The following is a 26,967-nucleotide window of genomic DNA, read 5'->3' on the forward strand; positions in this document are numbered from 1 at the left end:
GGTAGAAAAGCTAAAAACAAAATCTTCTTCATGTAAGTGAAGTTTAAAGAAAATTGTTTGGTCTTCCTTTAAAGGGGCTAAGGCTTTCCCAAGTTGTATTAGGATAAGTAATAACAGTAATGGCTCTTCATCTGGCCTTTGCCTTTTTCTACAGGGTTGAAAACCCCAGGAATCCACAGTATGCTTAATCTTGTGATTGTAATTTGGTATGATTTGTTACCATTTTTTTTCAATGTCATCCTTTTCAAATTTATTTAAAAGTTTACTGTTATATAACTTGCAATTAAGTTTCTGTTTTCAAAGCCCTTGTTGCTAAAAGAAACTGGATGAAGAGCAGTTTTTTGTGATGATTGTTTTTTGTACTTCTTCCTCCATTTCTGTTCACCTACGTGGGCTCAAGTAGAGTGAATGAGAACATGAACAGATCTGCTGCTCCACTCATGGGCGGTTCTCATTCTGGGCTGCGTATTTTCTTAGTTGTCTCTAACCACACTCGAAGCCACTTCCAGACAGCTCATTATATTTGTGTGCCCACATTGCCCGGTTGAAGAGAGCCCAAACAAAATGGTTTCCCTTTCAGCTGCTCCTGACTTGAAGTTTGGGGATTGTTCTTAAATTTGGATGGGGACAGGAGGATCAAATATGCTGGCAACAAAGGCCATTTTAGTAAAGGATGGACTTATAATGAGATGGAAATAACATAGTTTTTCAGTGTGATGCTGAAGAAGGCAGAAATATTTTTTCTGCTGTTTGGAGAGAATTAGGATAATGTTTTTTTATTTGAGTCCAGTGGAGTATTTTGCAGTGAGTGGGGAAGGAGAGAATTGGACAATGCTAGTGAAGGATAAACATTTTTAGATTGGCAAACCTTGAAAGCTTGCCCAAACTGAAATGGATAAGACAATCCCTGACAGAGTGATACTCATTTTTTATAAGTTCTTGAACACAGCACTTGCAGTGCTGGTATTTTGCCAGAGCTGAAAACCTGAAGGCAAGCTTCAGACAAAATAATGGAAAATTCAATACAGTATTCAGCCAACAGAGAAATTGAACTAATGCAAATTGCCGTGGTTTGATATGTTCAAAAAAAGAACAGTAAAACCCCCACACACTTCTTTCTTATGAGTGTATAGATAAGGAAGCTGCATGAAAATGGTCCACTTAAGGAACTTACTTAGCTTGGAACAGCTGTGCTGGATTTTTTGCCCCTGTCTGTCAGTCATGCCGCTCTTTTGGAAATAGCTCTGCAACAGCTGCTGAAGCATCGTGGCTAATGACCCAGCACAGTAAGTTTAAACTGACACCTATTTCAGATTACCTTGGCGGTCGAGCAGTAATCTGCAGTGGTTTAGCAGCTGCTACTTGAGCAGCTGAGCTCTTCCCTGGGTGGGAACCGTGAGGAGATGGGTGGAGCAGCCAGCTGGGAAGGAAGGCACAGCCCTCCTGGCCTCCCTGCCACTAGCCACAACCACTGCTTGTCAGAACCCCTAGGCCTAGTGCTTAAAAATGATCTGTTTGTAAAGGTAGTTTAGAGAAACTAATTGGAAGAATACCATGACAGTGTCAGCATTTCCTCCCTGAATTCAGTGTAGTGTGCCCTTGAAGACACAATGCCCCATTAGGCACATTCCTATAAATGAATGACAAAATTTGACAGAATGGTTAAGAATAACAAGGATAAGATACTGGGCTCTGGACTGAAGAGCTCCATAGAATTTGTGGATGTAGAAAGAAATTGGAATTGAGGGTCCTTCCCAGCCTTACTAAATTATATTTTAGATATTCATGAACTTTTGACAGAATCAATTTAAATGTAGATAGAAAAAAAATTCAGAATTTGGATACAAATGTTAAGAAGATCAACATTTAGAAGTATATAGATACATATTATATGTAGCTACCTGTAGAATTAAATTTGTTACATTAAGAAGATAACATTGTGAAAATCTGAGTTACAGAGCATAGGACTAAATCTGCTTACTGGTGGTAGTACAATGTGATGGTAGTGTTGATAGATTTTATGGATATAAAACAATAATGAGACTCTGAAATATTTTCATAAGGAGATTTAATATCTGACAAATTGTTGAAGTTCTTAAGTAGAACCTCTTCATCTCAGTGTCTGTGGAGCTGGGATGACCCCAAGATTGTAAAAGTCCTTGTTCTCTAGCCGGTGCAGCCAAAGGAGCCTGAATGGGTAGGATCAGCTTCTCAAGGTTGTTTATGCTTCCTTATCTGTAACATTCTTTCTCTGACCCGCTGAGCTCTGGCTAGCAAGGAGGCCTTGGCACTCTGCGTCCTACCTCAGGCAGAGTTTACATTGTATACTCAAAGCTACGTGTATTATGTTTACAATATTGTGCCAATATCTATCATCTATGTTAGGCAGTGTGTCTCTACCTTAAGCCAATAGAAAAGCGTCACCATCACAGCAAGACATGGAGGACAAGAAGAAGGAGAAGAAGGCTAGGACACACCCAAATCCCCCCCATCTTGACCCCCTGAACTACATTCTAAAAACCCCTTTTCACCCTTTGTTAATCCAAATATCACACTACTCAAACCTTTGTGGCTTGTAATTCCTCATACAAAATTAGCAGCTTTTTCCATGGGCTAAAATCAAAGCCACAGGTGGTTTTGACTTCTTGTCAATGTCTCCCACCCCCTGCCAGGGTCTGGAGACAGCCAGGGCAGCCAGAGGGATGTCCTGGACTCTGACACTTCAGTGCATATTGGGTATATATGCTTGCTGATTTCAAAGAAGGCTCTGATCAATGAAGAAATTCTAAGTTTTCAGGCATCATTACATTTTTTCCTGTCACTTGGGATTTGAGATCAAAATGATTGCATGTAAATTCCTTTCTGGGCAGTGGCTACTGGTAAAGTTTTCTTAATATAGGAAAATGCATATCTAAATCTTAACAGTATGTTTGCATAAATTTAGGCTTCTCATTAGTTTTTATTTTAGTGCATAAAAGAGTTCTATCCAGCTTGAAATTCCTCTTTGATATGTATATTCATGCAAAGTGCTGATTCAGTAAAGCGTGAAATTTCTTGTCACAATTTCCCCTTACTCTGATAGGAGATGGAGAAGAAATATGGGTCAAGGAAGTAGCACAGATAAAATTTTTGCTGTCTTTCCTTTTTCATGAGCGTATTGAATTTCAAAGCTTATGTATTCTGAGACAGTTATTTTTCAGAGTAAACCTAGAGAAGTCAGGATGTATTTATTCTTGCCTTTGATGACCACTTTGTGAAGAAACAATGCAGTTAAGAGTGTAAAAGGGAGCTTGACTTGAAGCATAATAGTGAATTTCACAAAGGTGGGTTGTGTTGCATTTGTGATGGGCCGGGTGAAATGTGGAATGGATTCTGGAGGTCAGAGTTCTTCCCTTCTCCTCCATTCTCCCTCACTGTAGTGGTTTCTTACAGGGGGAAAGAAGAGCTGTTTATTCTTGATCCAGCCGATTCTGACACTAGTGGTGTTGAACATATTTGCAAATGCAGTGGTAGAGCTTCAGACCAGTGGGCCATGTCTCAGGTATTCCTTGTTTTCCTTTGGGCTGGTTAATTCTGCTCCAAATGAGGTGCGATGTTGCTGGGAAACCTGTCTGGCCAAGAGGGTCCAGAGTTTAACTCTTTCCTCAAGGCAAGTAATTTAACCACTGAAAAACTTCAAAAAGGAGATGAAGTGGTACAGTCAGTTTCTATTTATGCTGATGGTGCTGTGTTTAGAAAACATGATATATAATTTATAAATTATTTTAAATTTATAATTATTTTTTACTCAGAGCAAAGATCCTAGGATCATATTGGGACCTGAATTCTGATCTGATGTGTCAAGTTTGAGGCTGTTGGTAAAAATGTATTTTCAAAAGAGAGGCAGATTTTAATTTTGAGGGGTTTATCTCATGCATGGAACAGCTTATGTGTAATGGAGCCCTGTGATTTCACTCTACAAATCACGTGCCTGAGAGATGACACAGTGTTCAGCATCAGAAAGCCTAAGCTGCTTTGTGGTCATACATTACTTTTGTCAGTTTCACCCATTTTAAAATTAAATTATGGTGTCTTTTGTGAAATACTTTGGCATTGCATTATTTTAGAAGAAGCAAATATCTTGGAGATATCAAAAATAAGTACAGCAATTGTCTGTACTGAAGTTTAGGAATGCAAGATTGGATTTCTTGAGCCATGAAGTCTGGCTCCTTGTGTAGTATGCTTGGCAAAGATCCTGCTGAACTACAAGTTCTAATTAATGTTGCCAGCCTAGGTTGATAAATGACTGATTTACACCCATTTGTTCTGTGCTGGTATTGTGTTTTAACATAAATGTTGTTCTCCCTCTTCGGTGTTTTCCACTCCCTAATAACAAAGTATGGCTGTGTCATTCCAGCCTTTGATGTCCTGAGGCAGCCAAGGTTTGCTTGGCTAATGTCTTCTAAGATACTCTGTCATTCCCTGATCACTTCACATCTTTCTCTGCACCCACTTAAATTCACTTTTCTTACCCACCTCTTTGTAAAATGATTTGATTACTGTGGGAATCGTGTTTCTTCTCCTTGTGCCAGTCACATTGGCACACAGTGACCTGCAGGCTGGCTACTGGGAGGCTTCACTGCTCCAGGTTTTGAGATTCCTTTGTAAGTGACCGTGTGTCACTATGCTCTGCAATTCCACCCTGTTTCTACTGCTTTATTTCTGAGTTCATCGAATTCATTGTGTATGATGCAGAGACCTCTGACCTTGTGCAACCTCTTGAGTTTATGTGGGAGCAAGTTTTGATGCTACTTCTTGTGCCAAAGTCAGTAACAAACCATTTTAAAATGCCTGACGCAGTCTAGCTTTGGGGGAATTTTGCTGACAACCTGCCTCCAGCCCAATAATTTCGCTTTCAGCACTGCCCTGTGTCATCTTGGTGTCTTTACCTATGCTCCTACAGAAAACCTGTACATAGGTATGTACAGGTTTTCTGTTCATCTTTGTTGTGACTGTGATGACAGTGTCGCTTCCTTTGGGCATCTATTTAGCAGCAAAAAAAAGTTACCCAGGTTGTGGTAATCAGCTTTTTTTTTAATCTGAAAACCCACAAAGCTTGACATTTGAATAAATCAGGAAGTAACTTCTACTCTGAGGTAGGATGCTGTCTCTTAGTGGTGATGTCCTACTTTCATGTTACAGGAATAAAGGAGGCTTAGGAACTTAAATCAGAAGGATGGAAAGCCAAACCAGATCTCTCCTTCAGGATCCTTACTCGTTTAGCAAAAATATGTTATGCACATAAAATACCAGAGCAATGCAATTTCTACCATAGCTCCTCCCCTCATCCATTTTTCTCCATTTCATTTGTTGTGTGTGCACATCTTGGTAATGGGGCTGATTGTTCTGAAATTTAAATCTGTAACTTAACATTACTAAAAATGGACAGGAAATGGAAAAACTGGATACTTATTTGTTATTACCTGTCCTTTCACATTAGTAATGCATTATAGCAATGGGAGAAAAATATACTCTTATCTAGAAACAAAATGCGTGTCCTATGTGTCACAGAGCATCTTCTGTAAATCTTATGTAGATGAATAAATGTGATATATTTTACTGATATACTTCAGTAAAAACATTCTATCACTGTTTCAATATAGTGCTAATTCATAACTAATAATGGGGAAAAATTTGCATTCTTCACTTCTGCCTGCCTTTCTTTGGCTTGTGCATGCAGTGTGTTCTAAAATGTGAACTATAGCTATTGATTTTCTTAATAATAATGGAAACTATTACCTAATAGATAAAAGCATACATGAAATAGAAGCAGTCTGTCTTTACTGATTTTTTGGTGTTTGTGTGTTTGTTTTGTTTTTGCTATGACTCTTCTTGACAAGACTCAGCCTTTTAGGTGAAATAGGCTGATGGTAAAATCCAGAATTTGCATTGTAGAGAAGTTATTTCAGATTGCCTTTGTTTCTCAGAAATGAGGTCTTCAGTAAAGCATGACCATATTTTGAAAAATAAATGTTACAGATTCTTTTCATTCATGGAAGTCACGATTTTATAAGTGGAGGTGTCTTTCTCCTTTGATGGTGGCAGGTGCTTGGAAAGGAAATAAACCAGTCATATCAAATGCACTACAGCTTTTGTTATTGTTCCTTGCTTCAGTGGTGTACTCTGTTCTTTGCATTTTCTTCAGTTTAAATTTAGAAAGGTCAAACAGAATTTTCAAAATTTGTATTGAGGAAATAAAACGTTTTTGAATAATTTTACCTTATTTAGAGTAGAGTGGATAATTCAATTGAGTTTCATTGGGAAGAGGAAACTTGATTTGTAATGGGTTACACAAGCAGTAAGGTCAAAGTTTGTTCAGAGCTTACAATGAAAATGCTAAATTACAGCTTTTAATTGTTTCATCTTTTCCAAAGTACTGTGGTAACTATGTTGATCTGTAAGTTTGGTTTTTTGGGTTTGTTTTTTTTCTCTGAGTTACAGGCCATATACTTAGCAAATGTCTGCAATGACATTGGAAGGGTAACTTGTGTTATGTGAAGTGCTACGCTTCCTTTTTTTCTCTGTAATGGCTGATGAATAAGAAACTGATAGCATTAATTCTGAAGAGCTTCAAACATTAATTAGCCATGTCTTAGTTAAACATTGTTAGATTAACAGCTCTGCCAGCTTTTGGTTTGGAAAGTGGGGAACAAGTTATAGTTCATAATTGAAATTCAAGTATTTTTTCTCTCTTCTGTATAATGGCTGAGTAGTTGTGCTGGTGTTCTGGGACTGTGTTACAGTTTTGCTGAAAACAGTATGGGATGCCTTGATATCAAGAGTAGCCTTTCATATTTAAATTAGATGGTGCAGTATGACCACTTTTGTGGAAAAAATTTGTTTTAATCTTGTACCTTGAAGGATCTTTTTACAAAATATCTACATATTTACTACATTTGATAATGTGGAGTTTTTTCAGTTAAAATTTCCCAGTATTTACTGGTTTTCTTTCATATAGCATATCCCTCAGAGGGTGTGCTATTCCTAGGAACATTGAACATCTGTGACTGCCATTCGTTTCCTAAAATAAGTAGGCAGTCAGCATCTTTTAGATATGTGTGAAGATGCTTGTTATCTACCCAAAGATTATTATATATCTGGTGTATTATCTGCAATTTCTCCTTGCTGAAACTGAAGTGCCAGTAGTAAAGATGCTTTTGTGTGATGCAGTGATTTTGTTTCATGTATTCTAGCTTCCCCTAATATCTGATGCAGTTGACAATGAACTTTCTTCATTTGCTTAATCATGCAAACCAAATGGAAGCCCACAGAAAAAAAGTCTTGATCTGGCACTAGTGCTAGTCATTAACAGTTTGGTGCAGTGAATTTAAATTAAATGTTTAGAAAGTCATGTGGTAAATGGGAGAAAGAGATGATTTTGTGGTTAGATATATTCAGATAGTGAAGGTTCTTTTCTAAAATGCTTAAATGTAATATTTTCTCTTACTTTTTTAAGGGCTGAGGGTAGCCCAGGATGGCCGCAGCTTCATATGATCAATTGTTAAAGCAAGTTGAGGCATTAAAGATGGAGAACTCCAACCTTCGGCAAGAGCTAGAGGATAACTCAAATCACCTCACAAAACTGGAAACCGAGGCGTCCACTATGAAGGTATGGCAAGCTCTGTGCCTGCGTGTGGGGGTTCTGTCACTGCTCTTTGTGTCATGCACTGGGAATCCTTCAGAGAGTTTTGCATGCTTTTAGATTCCTATGAAGTCCTTTTCCAGGCTGTGTAGAGGAAAAGCTTTCAAAGCTACATTTCTTTATTATTATTTTTTAATTTCAAAACTGTTTTCTAGAAGCAGCTCCCAGCATGGTGTGATAAGCACTACCATTTTAGCACAGCTGTACTTCCCAGCAGGAAGTCCAGAGTGCTGACCAAGGTTGACAAAGCAAGTATTGTTTGGATCTTGAAAATGTGGGAAGCACTGGAGGTTTTCAGTGTTTTCAGGTAATTTTAAAAATTTGGGGGTTTATTATAATTACAATATTTAAGGTCTTAACAGGAGAAGTTTGTTTTAACATAAAACCACAAGTTCTCCAGTCTCTCCCGAAGCCTAAAGTAATACTTCAAAAATTCATGCAGATTGGTTCATGTTGGTGTTTGTTAGCCGAGTATTGGGCTTCAGAGCCACCCATCCAAGAGCAAACACTAGGCTCAAGTGGAATTTAGATGGATTTTCATCAATAGGAAGATACACAGTCAGCTGCATCTCTGTGATCCATGATACTGAACAAAGCAGAATTTTGCAAGCCTTAGAGCTGCATTAATGCAGTACTCTTCCTAAGCTGACAAATCCTGCTGCTTTCTGCTAGCAGACAGCAAAACCAGTCTGCTTTTAGTACCTCAGTTAGAAGAAATTGTTGGTATTTTTGTGTATATTCCTGTATAGGGTAGGCATATTCTAAATACTACTCTAAATATTTAACAACATTTTCTTCTCCATCTCCTGGTTTCCTGATCTTCTTATGACAGACTTAATGTTAAACAAATGTTTAATTTTTAAAATATGGTAATTTGATTAATATAGCAATTAAAAATATTTGAACTCTGTTTTCTTCTCCGCCAGCATGTAGATTGTAAGAAGAAAAATTCACTGTAAGAAGTAAAATTATCAAGCTTTCTGAAGCACTAGTTACAACACTTGAAAAAAGCATAGGTATTTCAGATACATTTAATCCTTGCATTGCAGTATAAAATGAAAATGGCTTTGCTACCTAAATTAAAAGGAATATAGTCTTTATACCAGCTACTTGAAATGATTATCATTTATTTACAGCTGTAGAAAAAATGCTCGTTTGCTGAGTTACATGTCTGAAAACTAGTTCTGTCATTTATATTAATTTTTTATATTATTTTCCTTAAGATAATATTACAACAAATTTGTCAGTATCTCCCTTCCACTCCTTGTCATTGCAGTCTAAATTAAAGAAGGCAAGAGCAGGACAAATGATCTTGCTGCTAGTTTTACAAAAGAAGTCCAAAAATGTCTTTTTTTCCTCTTCTTCATCCACATACAGGTGTTTTGGTTTTTGGTTGGTTGTTTTGTTTGTTTGAGATTTTTCTAGCTTTTGTGCAGATAATTAAATTTCCAGTGACCTAAAGCCAGTCCAGCTGTACAAGCTGGTCTCTAGGGCATTAATTTGGGATATGGAATGGCTCTATGTTCTTACATTAAATCTGGCAGACTACCAAACAGAAAGTGGCTCTATTGCACTCCTCTGTGCTTATGAAGATATGCAGACTAGAGGTCTCATTTTTTTCTGTCCCAAAGTTCCATTTTAGATCTAAGGAATGTAACACAAAAAGCCCTCCGACTCAGATATCAAACTCATTATGTTTCTTTTCATTCTGGGGGGATGGGTGGAGAAGAGATTGTTCAGATTAATTAGATTTTTTTTTTAAACCATGTTCTATTAGGAAATCATTCTTCAGGTGTATTTGCTCTTGCACCTGAACTAAGAAGTCATGTCTTTTCCCTGTTTGTTTCAGACCCTTTTCTTTGGAAGGGATCACAATGCAGTTTTGATTTGACTCGAACCTGAAGGATGGTGTGGGAATGATCTTGGGGTCAGATTGGAGTAGGTGGGTGAAGTCTGATGGGGATCATTGCAGGATTCTCTTAAATTGGAAGATAATTTTGGTTTTGCAGGCTTTTGGAGAAAGTATGTGTTGGCTGTTTTTGCACTGAACAAATCTACATGGCTTGTATGGTTCCAGTGCCATAATTAAGGATAATTACAAGCAAAGTTATTAGGAGAGCCAGAGCAGTCAGGATTGAAAGCCCTTTGGCTACCATATATGTGGTCAAAAATTTCCCAAAATATCTTGGAAAAAATGATCCTTTGGGAGCACAGAAATATCGCAGAGCCCTTGTAACCTGTCCTGCCAAGTGAAATCCTGGATATTAGCTGGGGAGCAGCAGTGGGACGACAAGCTGTGATTCCATGGCAAACATCCCTGTTCTTGCAATGTGAATTTTGGTCTGTGGCCCAGTGCAGGGACACCTCACAGTGATTCTTTGGGCTGCTGCTTTGTTTGTCTTCTCATTTCCTTATATTTTTCAATCAGTTGTGAAGGGCAGTAGTTAGGAAGGGCATTTTAAAGACAATATTTAAAGAATTTCATTTTGGAAGTAGCAGTGTTAAAATGTGTAAATGTGCCCCATCTTTATAATCCCTTCATTTCAGAATTGTAAGGTAATCATATGGGAATTAAAAGCTTAACATGAGCTCATCTTGCACATGTATTTATTATAAACTTCTACTGACCTATATAAGAACTGTCTCTGAATGCTTTCTGTTTAAAGCTAAATCTCTTATCTAAAAGTGAAAACTCCATTTGCTGACCAGAAAACAACATGATGGGTAAACAAAGAGAAATGTGATAATGAGGGGTACCTAAATGACCTCCACTTCATTTTTTAATTTATGTTGTCTTAGGGATTAACTGTTCAAACAAAAGAAATCCCTCAGAGTATTATGACTAACTTGGGAAATTCAGTTGTTTTTATTGGCTTACTGTCAGATGAAATACAGCAGTTTGGTATGATAAAATGTTCTCTCTAAATTAACAAATACTCTGTTGGATGTTGACTCTGTTGGTCAATGAAATAACAGTGTTGGCCCATTAATAAAGAAAAATGGTATCAGTGTCTAGATGTAAGAGCAACTGCATAAAACACAGACTATGGACAAATATAGAAAATTATGAACAATTTTATATGAATTCAAAACCTGTAAAATTCATGGAGAGACAAGAAGTAATCCAATGTCACCTATACTACTTTGTGCATATACCTACCTGTCTCCCACATTTGCAAAAGACTTTTTGTGAGACTTTCCTGCCTGGTTCTTGCAGAAGACTAGTATTTTTGTCTTTAAGGATTGCATTTATTTATTTTTTTGTTTATTTATTTATTTTTAATGTCATAGCTAATTAATTTTAGCATTTTTCCCCATATAAAACCTGGGGGAGCAGTTATATTCACCTTAACCTCCAGAACTTGTGTAAGAGTGACATTATGCTTGATTTCCACACTCAGTGTTTGAATGCTTTGATTGTTTAGTAAACTAGTAAATCAAGATATGTGTAAGAAAGCCATTTTTAGTATATGTGATGCTTTGTGAGCAAAACATTGTCTCTTTTGTTTTCATATAGTGCACTTAAAGTTTTATTCTACGTATGGCTTTTCAGTTTATTCAGTGTCTTCTGTATTGTGTCCACATGTATCAAAAATAAAAGAAGACAGTTGCTAGAAGTGATTCAAGTTTGTTGATTTTTTTTTTGAGAGGTTTTCTAACCAGATACACTATAAAGAAATGCAGTAGTAGTTAAACTCTTTTCAGAAAATTATGAGTTGTTTGTTCATGTGTTGTGGAGGGTGGTGTTTAGGCAGATCATTTTCTTCATATAAACATTTTAGTTTTAATAATTTTCTGTGGGGTTTCTTTTTATTTTATTTAGTTTGTGTGTTTGAAGGAATGAATGTTTAAAAGACCAAGTCCTAGAAAGCTCATTGCTGTCATGTCCACTGCAGATCCAGTGTGTGATTTATTTTTGACATAGATGGTGTTTGTGAGTTTCTTCTGCTAATAAGCCAGCTGAGCAGTAAAGCTTGCAGTGCTACTATGTTGTATTCAAATGTATTTTCACTAAATAAAAAAGGAAGAATGAAGATATTTTATTTTGAGGATTTTTATTTAGAATGTGTTTGTAAAATAGTAAGCTACGGTATTTTAATGTGGCAAGAAAAGGAATATTAAGTCTCTAGAGTATAATATCCCAGATTTATTTCAGTGTTGTGCATACTTTGGGATGTTGGTGAATTAATACTCAAATTTGCAGAATCGAAGGTAAAAACAATGGTAAAGAAGATGCCATGGTGTCTGGTTTTCATCTTCTGTCATGATGTCTTTGAAAAAATTGTGCGAAAGCTTATATTGTACTGGAACTAATGTACTTTTATGTCTAAATATTATTTGGTTGCATTTTAGCTGCAAGTTCAACTTCCATTTATATATTTTTATGCTTACTGGAAAGAATGAATATACAAATCCTTATCGAGAATAGCAGATTGACCAGCAAATTAGCAATTTAGCAGCTACACAAGTTTGATTGTCTCATTTTAAGAAGACGGACTTTGGAAAATGTGCTGATTGCAGATTGGACCTCGTTAGCCAATGTTTCTCTATAAAAAAGAGAAGATGGATGTTCAGAATGTTCCAGAATCTAACTTAACTGTCTTGTACTGTTTTGACATGGAAGCTGCACTTCGTGTTCTATAAGTCATGAGAGTTAAAAGAAAAATTTTAGAAGTGCTGATCCTTTACTTCAGGCATACTCGTGGCTTAATCGCACCCATTTTTAGGAGTAAGAGTTCAGATACTATTTGTACCCATTATGCCCCTTGACTAAATATAAGACTTCCTTTTAAATGTCTGCTGGGCCATTCTCTCGTTAGAAATGAGTCACTGCACTTACCAAATGTCATCCTCATGAGGTAAGCAGGTGATCCTATTTTCTTTTAAATTGACAAACCACACTTGGTGGCTTTACAGTCTGCATGCATAGCCACCACTTCCTGATATTTAACCTTAAAAATCTGTTTTGTTCTGATCAGCTGTCTCTGATCTCAGTGTTTATTGATCCTTATCATAAAGCATAGAAGGTGCTGGAGATTATATTCTAATTGGCCCAGCAATTTTTGGTTCAGTGTACGCTTGCAAATTAGAATTTGAAGCCCAGCATATTCACAAAGACCTCTGATACACACTGCTTAACATATTGTCATGTGCTATATGCACATGCAGTTTCCATCTGTCTGTGTGTGTACTTCCTCAAGTAGGTGGTATATGAATACATTTGAGAGATATCCAAGTTTGCAATGGCATCTTCAGAAATCTAACAACAGTTTTTCTTTTAAGGTACCAGAAATTATGCATTTTGCTGGGAATACTTACTGTGTCAAATAACATCACTTTTCCATCTCTGTGCAAAGGGAGAGTATTTTTAGCTGCATTCTCTTTTCCTTTTTTCATTTTATCTTCAGAGAAAATACTTTTGGTTGGCATTGCATACAGTGAAATGTTTTGCCAAGGCATATATAGAAAAACACAACTTAAAAATTACATTAGGCTATGAAAACAAACCGTTCAGACAAGAGTGTTTAAATATGGTAAAATAAATATATTTGATCTGGAATTGCTGTTAGAGAGTAGGCTACATGTAGTTACTAAACTGCAGTATAACCTGAGATGTTTTATTTGAATCCTGAATGTAGTACAATACACATTTCTTAGTATATCCTGTTGCATATTAGAATATTAGCATTATTTTCAGAACTGGATTGCAGAGTCTGATTTCTGATTGATCTAAGTTATCTGGTATGTTGTTACTTCTGCTAAGAGATCAAGTCAGATATAACATAGTGGATTATAGTTGCTTCATGGACCAAAACCAGTGTTGTGATATCTCCACAGCAACTGGTCATAGAGAACTTGATGGTATTCCCTACTTTGCTGAGAACATCTCAGTAACCCTGTGTGGAATTTTAAGGCTCTTCGTTCTTTGATGATTATTCAACTTAAATGTAGAAAATTAAGTGCAGAATAAATACTCTTTTTCTTTTTACTTTAGAAAAACAGTAGTGTCTTAGTGAGATTTCTGCCATTACCGGTATTTCTTTTCAACATAGTCTTAAGTCATGTGGAAAAAAGAGTGAGATAGAAGAATTTGACTGATGATTTTCATGGTGGTATATATAAACACAGGAGCGTGAACAGCTCCAAAAGAATCTTCTGGGGTTGAGTAAGTGAATTGAATAAGTGGCAAATAAAATTCTGTGGTCAAAAGCATAGAAGAATTGTGGCTTCTAGAAAAGAGCCTTAACTTTATGTACACATGAAGACTGAATTAATATGGCAACAGCATAGAAAGAGGTATTAGAGATACTCTGAATGCCTGAAAAATAAAAGGGCTTTTCCATATAGTGTCAAGTTAGTGCTTAGTTTGGATCCACAGAGTTGGTCTGATTTTGGGCATTACTGGGCATAAGTAGGGAAACAGAACAATTATAATTGTGCCAGGATGAATACATGCTGATCCAGAAGAGTATTATGTTCTGTTCTGATGAACGTCCTTAGGGACAACCTAGTAGAATTCATCATATTAGGTGCCAGAAAAATCAAGTGATCTGAAAATCTTCTTGAAGTGACATGATTGAATAAAACAGGACTTTTCAGGTGAAGACACAGGAAAAGGAGCAGGACAGGACGGATGTCAAGCTCTAGTAAAAGATCATAAGTATTGTGAGGAGAATTATTAGGAAATTAGTAGTTTTCCTGAATACTAGATCTAAAGGCATCAGGACATCAAATAACATTGTGAGCTAGACAGTGATAGATTGTTTTGTATCACGTGTTTGCGTGGGAGGTAGAACCACTGGAGGCGTGGTTTCAAGATGTCTGCAAGTCATGGCCAGAGGGAATCTGAGGAGAGGACATTCAAGAGAAATGAACAGTAGGTTTTGCTCATGTATCCTCACTAGGCTCCTGCTGTTGGAGTGGAAAGAGGTTGATTTGGAAAGATGTTTGGTGTCTCTCTGTCGGTGTTAAGGATTGTGTTTGCTCTTGATTCTGTTCTTGATTCTTGTCTAGAGCACAAGTCGTATGAGGAGCAGCTGAGGAAGCTGGGGATGGTCAGCCTGAAGAAAATTAAGCTCATGGGGGACCTTGTCGCTCTGTACAGTTTCCTGACAGGAGGTTGTTGGTGAGTTGGGAGTAGGTCCCTTCTCCAAGTAACAAGCAACAGGCTAAGAGGAAATGGCCTCAAGTTGTACTGGGCCTTTTTAGATTGGATGTTATGAAAAATTTCTTCACTGAAGGAATTTTCAAGCCCAGGAACACTCTGCCAAGGACAGTAGTGGAGTCACCATCCCTGGATGTATTTAAAGGATGTGTAGATGTGGCGCTGAGGGACATGGTTTCATGTAGGACTAGCCCAGTGGTGGCTTTAATGGCTGATCTTGAAGATCTTTCCCAGCCTAAGTGATTCAGTGATTCTGTTATCATCCTGTAATGTCAGTACTATGCTGCTGTGAGGTTGCAGACATATTGCCACTCTTATTGCATCTTTCAATTGTGGTATTTGTTTCCCATCATCCTAGGTCTGTCTGTGCATGCCTGGGTTACAGCTCTCCAGAGAAGAATCCTGTTTATCTGGATACAGACTGTAGTGAAAGAAACTTTATTTCTCTGCCTGCTTGAAGCGGTGGAACATAGATTTTCTCTCCTTAATTAGCCTGTATGTCACCAAGGGATGAGAACCTTCTAGCACACTCTTCATTTGCTCATTGCTATGCAAGGAGTGTACCTCAGAAAGTGGTGCCTCTGTTGAATCTGCCCTTGTCCTGGCATTGTTTCCTTGCAACTTCCATCCAGCTCTAATGAGTCAACTTCATTTTGTCTGAGTGATTTTTCAGCATTCTGGCTGATATGGCCAAATTTAAGATGTCTGGGGGCTTTTAACACTTTTGTACTCCTGGCTCTTAGGAGTTGTTTATATGGTAGTGCAGGCTCTCCTGTGTTAGCAGACCTTTTTTTTCTTCTCTAAACTTACAGTTCTTTTAAAGGATGTTTTGATCTCTACTCTGCCTGGCACACAGGAGGTGCTTTGTCCTCATTTCTCTGATACTTCACTGAATTTTGTTGTTCCATTTTAAAGAGCATTAAGCAGGAACATAAATTCCAGCCATCAATAAAAAGAAATGCAGAAGGATTTGGAAATAACAAGTGAGGAGTTTGTGTAATAAGTTTCCTGCTTTTGAGAAGGAAGCTATGTGAGGGAAGCAATAAATTAAAAGCATAAAATGAATAAAATTCATGTGCAATTCATGTTTTTATCAATTGCAGTGAATTTGACCACCAGAACAAGCTTTGTGATTGAGCAAACACAATCCTTAACACTGAGAGAAACCAACTACAAAAAACCCGTAGTAATTTGCACAACTGAGTTTATTTTTACTCTTTCTCATTTTTAGACTTAAAACCCCAGGACAAACAAAAACCCCAAAAACAAATAAACAAAAGCATTTTATTTGGGTTTTCAGATTGAAATATTTAAGGAATTACAGTTTTTAGGCAGGTGATGCCATCCTGATTTTGCCACTTGGTCTGTACATCCTATAATACAACTTTACCTCTTCTACAAAAAGACTTTCCAAAGTCAGTGTGGTTAATGCTCCCAGGATGGATGAAAATATATATTTGTATAACATAGTGTTATTTTCTTTAGTAGCAAATATTTCATTTAGTAGCAAATGTTATTTGCTACTGCAAAGGAAGTTTTTAAATCTATATTTTCAGGCATATAATGTTGTGTAATGCGTGAAGTATTTCTCTTGACAGTTACTGCTTTATAGAAATTGAATCTACAGGAATAATTGAACATTTTTACTAGATTTTTTTTTTTTTTTTTTACATTATTAAAAGTAAACTAAAACTCCATCTTCTTCTGTCAGCTGGATTTCTTAGCTAAACTGTCTCCTTGAATGACTGTGGTCTCATTATGAGTGAGTCACATACTTTCTGGAAATTGCACTCCCCATTGGAAATACTGTCTTTGGACAGCCAAACTAGTAGGGGAGAAATAAGTGAGAATTACGAGATACACACCTCAGCACTGAACAGACAGTGCTCAAAACCCAAATGCACTCAGTATAAGCTAACAAAATACTTTGCTTTCAGAGTAACCAAATTGTGTTTTGTATTCTGAAATAATACCATTTTTTAAAAATTAGTACATTAGCCGTGGATCAACTAGATGTAGAAATTTAACATTTTACCTGCTTATTAAGGGAGAACATTGGAAACATAAAGAGTATCTGACACATTAAAAGTCAGGTCCCTTCCAAAGGGTTGACAAGACCGGTGCAGCAGGTGCACATATGCCCCTGCTCTCAGTGTGAGCTTCTTTAAGCTTTGAATTCATCCCATTCTGGACAGGTGCGATAAAAGTCGACAGAATATGGTGTTACCTAGTTTTGTTCTTTGAGTAGCCATGCTAGCTTTCAGGTTTTTTCATATTTACTTGTTTTAACTACCTGAATGAACAGTCTTACTGTCTGTACATGATAAAAGCTGGTCTTGTCTGGGAGTGAAATGATGTTTGTTTCTCTTTTTTTAGCGAATGCATTGTTTGGTGAGCAGATAGGGAGAAAAGGGACTGATTCAGCTGTAGCATTCCTTGCCTGTGTTAATATTTGTGAATTAGGTGCTAAATTCTCAGCCTCTATAACTTGTGCTGTGTGTATTCACCCAGTATTTTCCTCTTCTTATCTGCCTGGTTTTCATATAATTTCAACACATCCTTATCCAGCATGTAAGCACTTGAACTTTTGAAATCTTGCAAGGGAAAGCAGTAATCACAGGAAACATTATATGTTCTTATGATTTTTTTTTTCCCTAATAAAAAGCTGCATCTTCATTTTCAAATTATTCCCCTTGCTCTTAGTTGGATTTTGCATCTGAAGAATGTTTTTTGTGGCTTTTTGTGCCCCATGCACTCCATCCTTTCAGGAAGGAAGAGGTGATGTTGTTCTGAAGGCACATGAAGGATACTGTCACATCAGGATAGTGACACAGGGAATTAGAACACTGATAGCATGGTAGATGCTGCAGGAAAGAGCACCATGGTTAGATCCCCCAAAATAGAAGTAATTTTGAAAGTAGTGATGTGTATTCATCATTTGATAAATACTAATGTGTTAATGCAAGAAACTGTCATAAGCCAAACTGATTCTTACAAATTGTATCAAGTGATGAATTCTGGGAATTTAGTGACTGCACATCTAATGCAGTCAGGCATCTTTTTAGGCTCACATGAACTAAAAATGTGGTTATAAAAGTCATGTAGCATTCTACAAATCACAGATATGTAACATATCAGTGAATTTATCTAATCTGCAAAGAAGCAGCAGTGGCATTATATTGTTGGGGGGCTGTGTGTTTTTATGATTTTACAATTAGAAATATTTTTAGATCTTTGCAATTCCTAAGTTTCTACCAGGACACAAATTGGCTGGAAAATTGAAGAAATATTGTTTACTTTTCTTTTAGAATTTAGGTGAAATAAAGCTGATGATACATAAAGTTAATGCCATTACTGTAGACAACCCTCTTTCTGAGCATAAAATCAGATACAACTTTAGTTGACCTGACAGTGCATTTGCACTAAAAACTTGGTACTGTCTTCTGTAAGTGGTTACAGGAAGTGACAACTCCTGAGCTTGGTGGCACTGGGTGAATATTTTCCATTTAGAAAATGACATTGTTGGAAATTAAAATGAACAACATCATTTCACATAAGAAATGCCTTCCTCTTTCTGCAAGGTTGAAAGTTGAGTTGCTCCCATGTTCAACCTCAGTCAGCAGTGCTGTCATTGATGGTGTTATCATGTGGACCTGGCTACAAGGTTGAGCAGCCTGAGCAGTTCTCAGCACTTAAAGGGCGAGAAGGGCTTCCCACAGGCCTGATTAAGCAGCAGCATAATTCACCAAAATTTGCAGGAGCAAAGAGCTCCTTCCAAGCACTCCCTCAGCCGTTATGAATGTTGTACCATATGTGACAGAATTAATGCACTGTCAAGTTTATGTAGATATGAAAGGTCATGTAAGATCTTGAATTTAAATTTCTACTATCTCTAAAAAAGAATAGTATTCTGAATTCTACCCCTCCACCATGGTTCTGACATTTAATGGTTTTGTGGCATTTGAGTGATGTTTTTTTTTAGTATATGTTACCTTTTTTCCTGCTTTTCTAAATAGTAATTGAAACAACGCTCAGCTCCATTGGAGGTTAAAAATAACTTTCAATTTAGTAATTTTATGTTACATTTTCAGCATATCAGGTTAAAAATATGAGTACCAATGCTGTCAGAAATACTGTAATTTAAAAATAATGATGATTTGGTTAACCATGATTTTTATTCATTCGTTATGCATATTCCCATTCTGTATGCTGCTAATAGGTGTTAGATTGCTCTCAGAAATTGTGAACACTTTATTTGTGCAATTAAACCTGGTTTTATATTCAAGTATTGTAAATACAGTGGTAACCAACATAACTGGCCTATGAGTATTTCTAGAGTGCTGCATCCAGGAGTTTCATATATTTAATTTTCATTGTGATTTTCACAGATTTTGTCATTCACGGAATACACATAGCTATGATGAAAGTGAATATAACTAATAAAACTTAATGTTTAAGGGATAGGGGGGAAAGAATGGTGTTTACAGAAGATTAAACATACCTGAATTGCCATCAAAATGTGTTTTTACATATAGCATATTTTGAAATATTCCCCTAAGTATTAATATTTATGCTTACAGTTCCCAAAAATTGAATATACTTTAAGTCTTAACTCCTTGGGATTTTAAATCAGCCATTGTAAGCATTATTCTGCTGTGATTCCTTTCCTTATTAGCTGCTTGAGTAAATTCACAGCCCTTAAACCATGTTATTTACAATAACCCTTACCACTTAGCTGGGTGCATCTACTGTTAGTAAAGGTGCTTTTATTTACCATAGTTGTGCAGTTACATGGTGACAAATCTGACCTCTTTTATTTAATTATTCATAAAGTAAGTTTTATATCAGGATTATATTCACAGAGTCCAAACAAAAAAACCCAACCAACCAGACAAAAAATAGACAATGTTTCAGTATGTCACAGTCCAGAGACTGTGAAGACAGAAACCCTTTTAAATGATGATGAGTCATAGGGCCTGTTCCATTTCCAAAAACATTCTTTTGTACTTCTGCACAGAACAAGATAAACTAGGTTATACTTAAGTGACCATTAAAATAATTTGACTTGCATTCTTTAAAAGAACAGAAAAAGCCTTGTAGCCTTTTCTTACAGATTTACATTTGTGTATTTTTTCAGTAAGTCACTGCTAAGTCAATAAAGAATTTGCTTAGAATAAAGCTATAAACCAGTACTAAATGACTTATTGATATTTGCATAACTAAACATATACTAATTGAACCTTGGAGACTATTTTATGCTTTTGCGAACATTATATCAAATTTAATATAAAATTATCATGGAAAAATATATTTTCAAAGCACTCTATATATGTAAACAGCATTAGTGTTGAATCCTAGATTGTAAATAGTGAATAAGTAAACATTTTTATTAGCACAGTAACAGATAACTTGCCATGTTTCCTCCTGAAGGATTATTGCAGAAAACTTCTCTGTTCCTTATTCAAGTTTAAAATTGCAAATTCCCCTGGCTTGTCATTTTAGCATGCAGCCTCATTTTCCACCAGTACCTGGCCATAGGGCTGCATCTCCTTCTCTGACCTTTGTCTCCTTTATTTAACTGCTCGTTGAATTGTCAGCTTAGATTTTGAAGAGTACTGTGATGGAGTTAAAAGTTGATGGTCACAGCTCTGTAATGGCATTGTCGCCTTAGCAATAGCACTGTGGAAAAAAAATGTAGATAAATACAGGAAAACTAACTTGAAAAAAAATGCATGTGCTGTTGAAGGAAAAAGGGAATTCTTAAGTTTCTAAATTCTAAATACAAAAACTAAAAGTTAAAACTTAACTTTCTGAATTGAAACAGAAAATTCAAGCAAGGTGATTTAGTGTGCTAGTGTTTAACTGTTGCCAGTATTTAGAAAAGAGCAGTCCCTTGCTGCCTGAACACCTCAGTCATGTAATTTGGTAGGGCAGGAAAAGCTGATGGTAGTTCCATTTAGCTTCTCATATTGGCTCTTGGAGCAGGAAGACTCATCACATAGGGAAGTATCCTGAACATGCTGAAACAGCAGATGTGCCACACACGTGAGAGAGAGGCTTCTAAAAAGGAAATGGAGGGAGAGGTGGGATTTTGGGTTTTTCCCTAATGTGCTGTTTTCAGAGAAAAATGATTCATTAGTTATTTCTAAATTTGTCTGAGTTGACAGGTTTCCAGTCAGAGTGCAAAACTCTCCAAGACCACTTCACATATCCACACTGCCTTTTTAGACTTTAAGCCAAGACTGATATCTGCAGGTCTGCCCTTGCATCACACAGTGCAGGAGCCCTTCTTTGAAAAACACATCAGTTGTTTGTCTGCCTTTGCTGACAGGGCAGATGTTATGTATACAGATGGCTGTATGGCTGATGAGGGTGCCCTTGAACATACTTAAAAGCAGAAGCACAGGGAAGATGTCTTTCCAAGAGTATGGATTTTATCACCCCAGGCTTGATCCTAAAGGCAAAACTGATGTTAAAAGGCAGCACAGTAGGTGAATTGTGTTGAGGACCCAGCACACACTCAATCTATATTTCAGGGTTTTGTCTTTGGACTAGTTTAAGCCTGATCCCATGGAATGAATGCCCATCAACACACCTGGGTGTAAGTGCTGGCTTGGCTTGATCCGAAAGGAATTTGGTTCATGATATGAGATACCTGCAGTGGGAATCCAGGTACAAGTGGTGTGGAAAGATGGAAGTCTGGCATCAAATTGGTCCAGACTAAGACATGAATGTCTTAGGTGGACAAACACCTTGACTCCATCAGTAAACTGGAAATTTGGGTGTCTATACTCAAGAATTATTCTTCCCAGAGACACATGGCAGAGGCTGCAGCACCTGGGCTGCTGCCATTTGGCCTGAGTCTAGGACTTGAGATATTTCCCCAGAACTCTGCACAATTCTGTACTCAAAATCCTTTTACTCTACTCATTTTTTTTAGTAACAAGTAACAACACTTTGAATAGAGAAAAGCTTATCGCTGCACTGCTTAAAAAAAAAATCTTGAGTTTTTGTAGATGCCAAAGGTTTTTTTCCTCTTGAAAAGAGAATAATGTATTTTAAAGATACATTCTATGGAAGTTGCAAAGGTACATTCATACAGTAAGGTATGACAGACTCTTAAAAACATTTCTATGGACATATTTTTAAATTGTCTAGAATTCATTAGCTTTCAGATCTAAACAAAATTACAATCCTGTGTACAGAGTCCATATATGAAAATTACACAATACCTTCCATTATTCAGAATTGTTTAATTCAGGTTTAATCTCCTGACTGTTGCTGCTTCTAAAAATATTTTATATGGCACAGTATGAAAAATGATACTTTAAATTCCAGTAAGGGCTTTTTGCCTTGTAGCCAGTCTTTTTCATTTGTTCTTGCTATTGATGCATCTGTCATGATGATATTGAAAAGACTTTCACTAACTTGCATTTAATTTCCTATGTGAATTTAGGCCACTGAGCATTCAAGACCTGGGGGCTTACAGACCCCTTTAGTGTAATAGTCATTGTTTACCATGATTTTTTTGTAGATCAGAACTATGTTCCTTCAGCTGTATAATTTTATCATATATAGTTTCAATAGCACATGGCAGTATTCTCAGATTTGAAGCTTCAGCTGCATGAAGGAATCTACATCTCTTCCTGGTGGGCCTGATGGTGGTTGAAATAGAAGTAGTAATAATACAAATAATAGGTGCCATGCTTTTGCTCCCAGGCATGGTAATGGTAGCATTTGTACTAAGAATAACACGATTCTTTTTGCGAGTTTACAGTCGTACTAAGGCCTCAAAGAAAACAAATCCTAGGGATTGCCTCTAGTCAAGATACTTTTCTCTTAGTTACATATTCAAAATTTATTTTTACAAGACTGACTGATTTCTCTGTGCTTACATTTATCCATCTCTTAATTCAAAATAACTGGTATTCACTTTGAGAAGAACTTCCAAAGAATCCAATAGATTGAACTGCCAGATAGGTTTATGCAAGATACACTTTGCATCATGACAGTGCTGGGGTAAACATTGTAGAATATATCTGATGGGAATTAAAATTATGACTCTTGATCACTGCTCACATAAAATATAATTTACATCTGTGTCTCAGCAGCTGTTAGATGAATGTGCACTTCAGGGTAGGATAGGATATATTTACCTTGTGTGTTACTATTGTAAGGATTTCTTAATTAGGCTTAATTTCTTATAGGAGGTACTGAAACAGCTACAAGGAAGTATTGAAGATGAGACAATGGCATCTTCTGGACAAATTGACTTACTGGAGCGACTTAAAGGTAAATCTAGAATTATGTTTTAAGTAGGTTGATTTCTTTGTCTGTTGTTATTAGTTTGTGATAAAATTTTTGAAGTCAATTGTATCTTCTTTCCAGCGCTGACCTTGATGATTAGGCATAGTCTCATTGCCTGAACATTTTTGCTAAACATTTTAAGACACATTCTCAAGGGAAAAAAAAAAAAAGCTTCTCCATTTATACTTTTGCTACTGTAACTCTAGGATTTCATATGAATTGTGTTTGATATAACTCACATTTCTTTCTTCAGAAAAAAAAGTAACAGTTGGTGTAGTTCCACCAATTTTCTAAATTTGTTTGCATATCCTGCACTCTCCATGTCATGTTACTGGAATTGTTTCTGTCATTCTGCTAATTTATGGCCCCTTCCCTATAGCACGGGCTGGAATGTGTATATCCCGTTGTATGGGAAGTGCTAGCAAGCCCAGACCACTAACTCCCTGTATTCATCCATGATCCCTGCCACTGACCCTGAAATTTCATAGGGATGTCTATGTTTAAGAGCACTGTGATGAACAGGGTAGTCATCTGTTACATGATGGTGAAACATTTGCAGGATCTCTGGAAAACAAATTGTTAGGTAGTGGGTCACAAGGTAATTTACATGATGTTTATGCAAAACTCTGTCCATTTCTTAAGTCCTCTGGGAAGGAGGCAGGCAGGCTTTTGTAGGATACTCTTCTGATTGCCAGGATTGTAGTTTGGCCATCTGCTCAGATAACTGCTGTTCTCTAAGTCCACCATATCCATTGTTTTTGTTCACAGTATTTTTGCTGCATTTCTGTGCAAAATGCTTCAATAAAAAAAACACACGGATTTGTTCAGGAAGTAAGAAATGATCTTTTAACTTTGTGCTACTGAACCTTCAGCTCTGAAAAATGTTTGCTGTTTATTATCCAGAACTGAATTTGGAAAGCACCAGCTTCGCCGGGGTGAAGTTAAGGCCAAAGATGTCCGTGCGCTCATATGGGAGCCGGGAAGGGTCCGTGTCCAGCCGCTCAGGGGAGTGCAGCCCAGTCCCCATGGGGTCATTTCCAAGAAGAGGCTTTATGAATGGAAGCAGAGAAAGCACTGGTTACTTAGAAGAGCTAGAAAAAGAGAGGTAAATTTATTTGTTATTCCTCCAGTATGGATTGACTTTGATCTTAATGTGGAAGTTTACTGACACACTTAGTATTTAGCTGTCATGAATATGGTTTTGATCAGTACTGTATTTACCTATCATTAACCTCGACAGGTAAAAAAACAGGAATCTACATTTTCTTAAATGCATATGCAGAAAAATACTTTAAAAATCATCAAGTATCTTTCAGTTTCTACTGCTTTTTCATTTGTGCATTTCATTGTTACTCTTTGTTGGCTGAAGGGTTTTTTTGTTTTGATAAGCAGGTTGTCATTGTCTGACATATATTTAAGTAGCAAGGGTGGAGCGTTCTTCCATATCGCCTCGCCGCTGCTGCTAAATGCTGAAGCTGTAACAAGATGATGGTGAAATAGTTTTCTCTTGTTTCCAAATGGTTGTTTAGTACATAATTGGTTTATCAATTATTTACTGTTAGCAGACATTTACCTAGTGACTCTACTCTCTCAGCAAATGCATCAACTAAACAAAATACATGTTCTTATCTTCAAGATTTTGTTCCCATCAAATGTTGGACAAAACATTTGATGGGAACATTCCCATCAAATATATTGCCAAAATCCAGGAATTTCTTTTCTTGAAAGGCAGTGGTACCCATTTATAGGAAGAACATACTTTCAAGTCACAATACAGAATTGTAGCACTTTATCAGTCACTTACAAAGGAAATGCACAGTAAGAGACATGCAGCTGTTTCCACTGAACCCATCTTTATTTCTTAAAATGAATCTGACTGAAATACCAGATGTTTTCAGAAGCTTGTCTGCAAGACAGGGTTTCCTAAAGATTCTGTCCTACTTAATGGATGGGATATCAAGCTATGGGCTGCAAAACCAGATAAATTGCAACACAGTATTTTTATGCCTAGTAGACATTAACTAGCAAAAAAATCCAGTTTGAAGTTGCAATAGAAAAGCTTTGTGGGTAACGAAAGTATTGTGGATAGCCCTCTAGAAACCCCTCCTCTAAAGGATTTTCTCTGGAGTTCAGCAAAATTTTTGCAGCCAAGACCTGAAAGGACAATACTTTTATCCCAAGATCCAGGTCCCTGGTGGTTTTGGTCCTATCAGCAGAATGAAAGTAACTTCCCTGGGTCCATACTGAGCCTGTTGTAGCAGCCACTCAATTTTTTATCTTCCAGCCAGGACCACCACTAATGACACTTGTTCTATTGCATAAAATGTAGATTTCTGAGGAGCTGTATAAGAACATTTAGGAATTTGGGAATCTTATCTGCTTGCTCATCTCAGTCTTCAAGAGTCTGATTTGTTTGTTATTTACTGTCTTAAAAAACTGTGCATTTGTTTGTATTATTCCACTGCTGTGTTTTACTACAGATGATACTAAAATCTTTAAACATAGTTGGAACTTTGAGTGCGGTTCCAGTGAACTCCTGCTCACTTGGAACACGCAGCGTTTATAGCAGCCAGAGTTCTTTAAGGTGATAAGCGCCTCTGATTTATGATCTGTGATCTTTCCCCATCCTGGTGGATTCTGAGGTGATTGTTCTTAGGACATTTTTCTTGGCAGTGAAGACAGCTTAGGCAGTAAACCAGCCTGTGTTCCAAATAACGCTGTAGAAAAGGGATGAGGATGTTTTAATTACAGAGTAGTTTAGGCACTGTTGCTGTCATAGCTGATGGAGTAAATATTTGTGTTGATGGAGAAGATGGATGTATGGAGGCATGGCTAGATCACATCTGGCTTCATTATTAGTAAAATGACAGATAATGCAAAACTGCTCTGTTCTTTAAGCTGTTTCAGGGTACAAGTGGAAGCTTGTAAGGCATTGATTAATTTAGCTACCCTGGGTAGCTAAATTAATCACAGCTTGGGGATGTATAGGACTGTGCATCTAAAACCACTGCCATTTCTAAAAGAAAAAAAGAAAATTAAACACTTATTTTCCTGTGTTTTGTGTATGAACTTGTTTGGCATACTTACTAAATTTCTGTGTATTTAAATGTATATATTTGCTAATCAGTTTTGGATTTTTGCACTTAAGCAGGCTTTCAAGAATGTGTTGAACTTGACAAGCCTAAAATAATTTAGAATAAAATAACACTTTCCAGAAATATGCAGCAGGAGACCATTTCCATTCAGTATTTTAACATGCTGGTACAATATATGCTAATTAAGGGCAGCAGTGTTTGTCTGAGGACTAAATGATGTATTAAGATATTTACAGCAATTTGGTGGGCACCTGGCATCCAGTCAGGGTCAACCCACCACTTGACTGAAAGTGAACTTATGAGAGGAAGACAATTTATCAATTGATTCTCCTGCTAGAATAAAGATGAAATTATTGGCACGTATCTCATTTTCTTGGCTCTCCTCTAATTCCAAAGTTTAAAAAAACAAAGAGAAAAATGGGAAGTGGCAGCACTGTGCTTTTAAATTGCCAGTTCAGAATATTCTAATCATGAAATATCTCTTGCTTTCTCTGACTATTTCAAGGTATACTTGATAAGATCATTATATCAACAAGAATTTTTTTCAGAGTCCACTGCAGGTTAATTTTTTTGTGTGTTTGCCCTTGGCAATTAAACAAATTTAATAATCTCACATTTTTAAATTCTGTAATTGGCCACTAAAGATGACAGTCTTCTGTGAAATTTTATATATTTTATATGAAAATGCTTGTATGCATTCTTTATTGCTTCTGGCTTAT

General features: G+C 36.7%; 1 protein-coding gene across 7 annotated transcripts in view; it reads left to right on the forward strand.

Annotated features, from left to right (window-relative positions):
• The window catches only part of APC (APC regulator of WNT signaling pathway), an 89,179-nt gene that overhangs the window by 25,416 nt on the left and 36,796 nt on the right, over window positions 1–26,967 (forward strand). For all 7 annotated transcript variants that reach the window (XM_041711266.2, XM_030258020.4, XM_030258021.4 and 4 more), the window contains exons 2-4: window positions 7,496–7,648; window positions 23,054–23,138; window positions 24,057–24,258. In XM_041711266.2, the coding sequence (XP_041567200.1) occupies window positions 7,514–7,648; window positions 23,054–23,138; window positions 24,057–24,258 (422 nt within the window). In that variant the 5' untranslated portion in view covers window positions 7,496–7,513. The remainder of the gene's footprint in view (window positions 1–7,495; window positions 7,649–23,053; window positions 23,139–24,056; window positions 24,259–26,967) is intronic.

The sequence above is a fragment of the Taeniopygia guttata genome, chromosome Z (assembly GCF_048771995.1).
Source record: "Taeniopygia guttata chromosome Z, bTaeGut7.mat, whole genome shotgun sequence".
Taxonomy (NCBI): Eukaryota; Metazoa; Chordata; class Aves; order Passeriformes; family Estrildidae; genus Taeniopygia; species Taeniopygia guttata.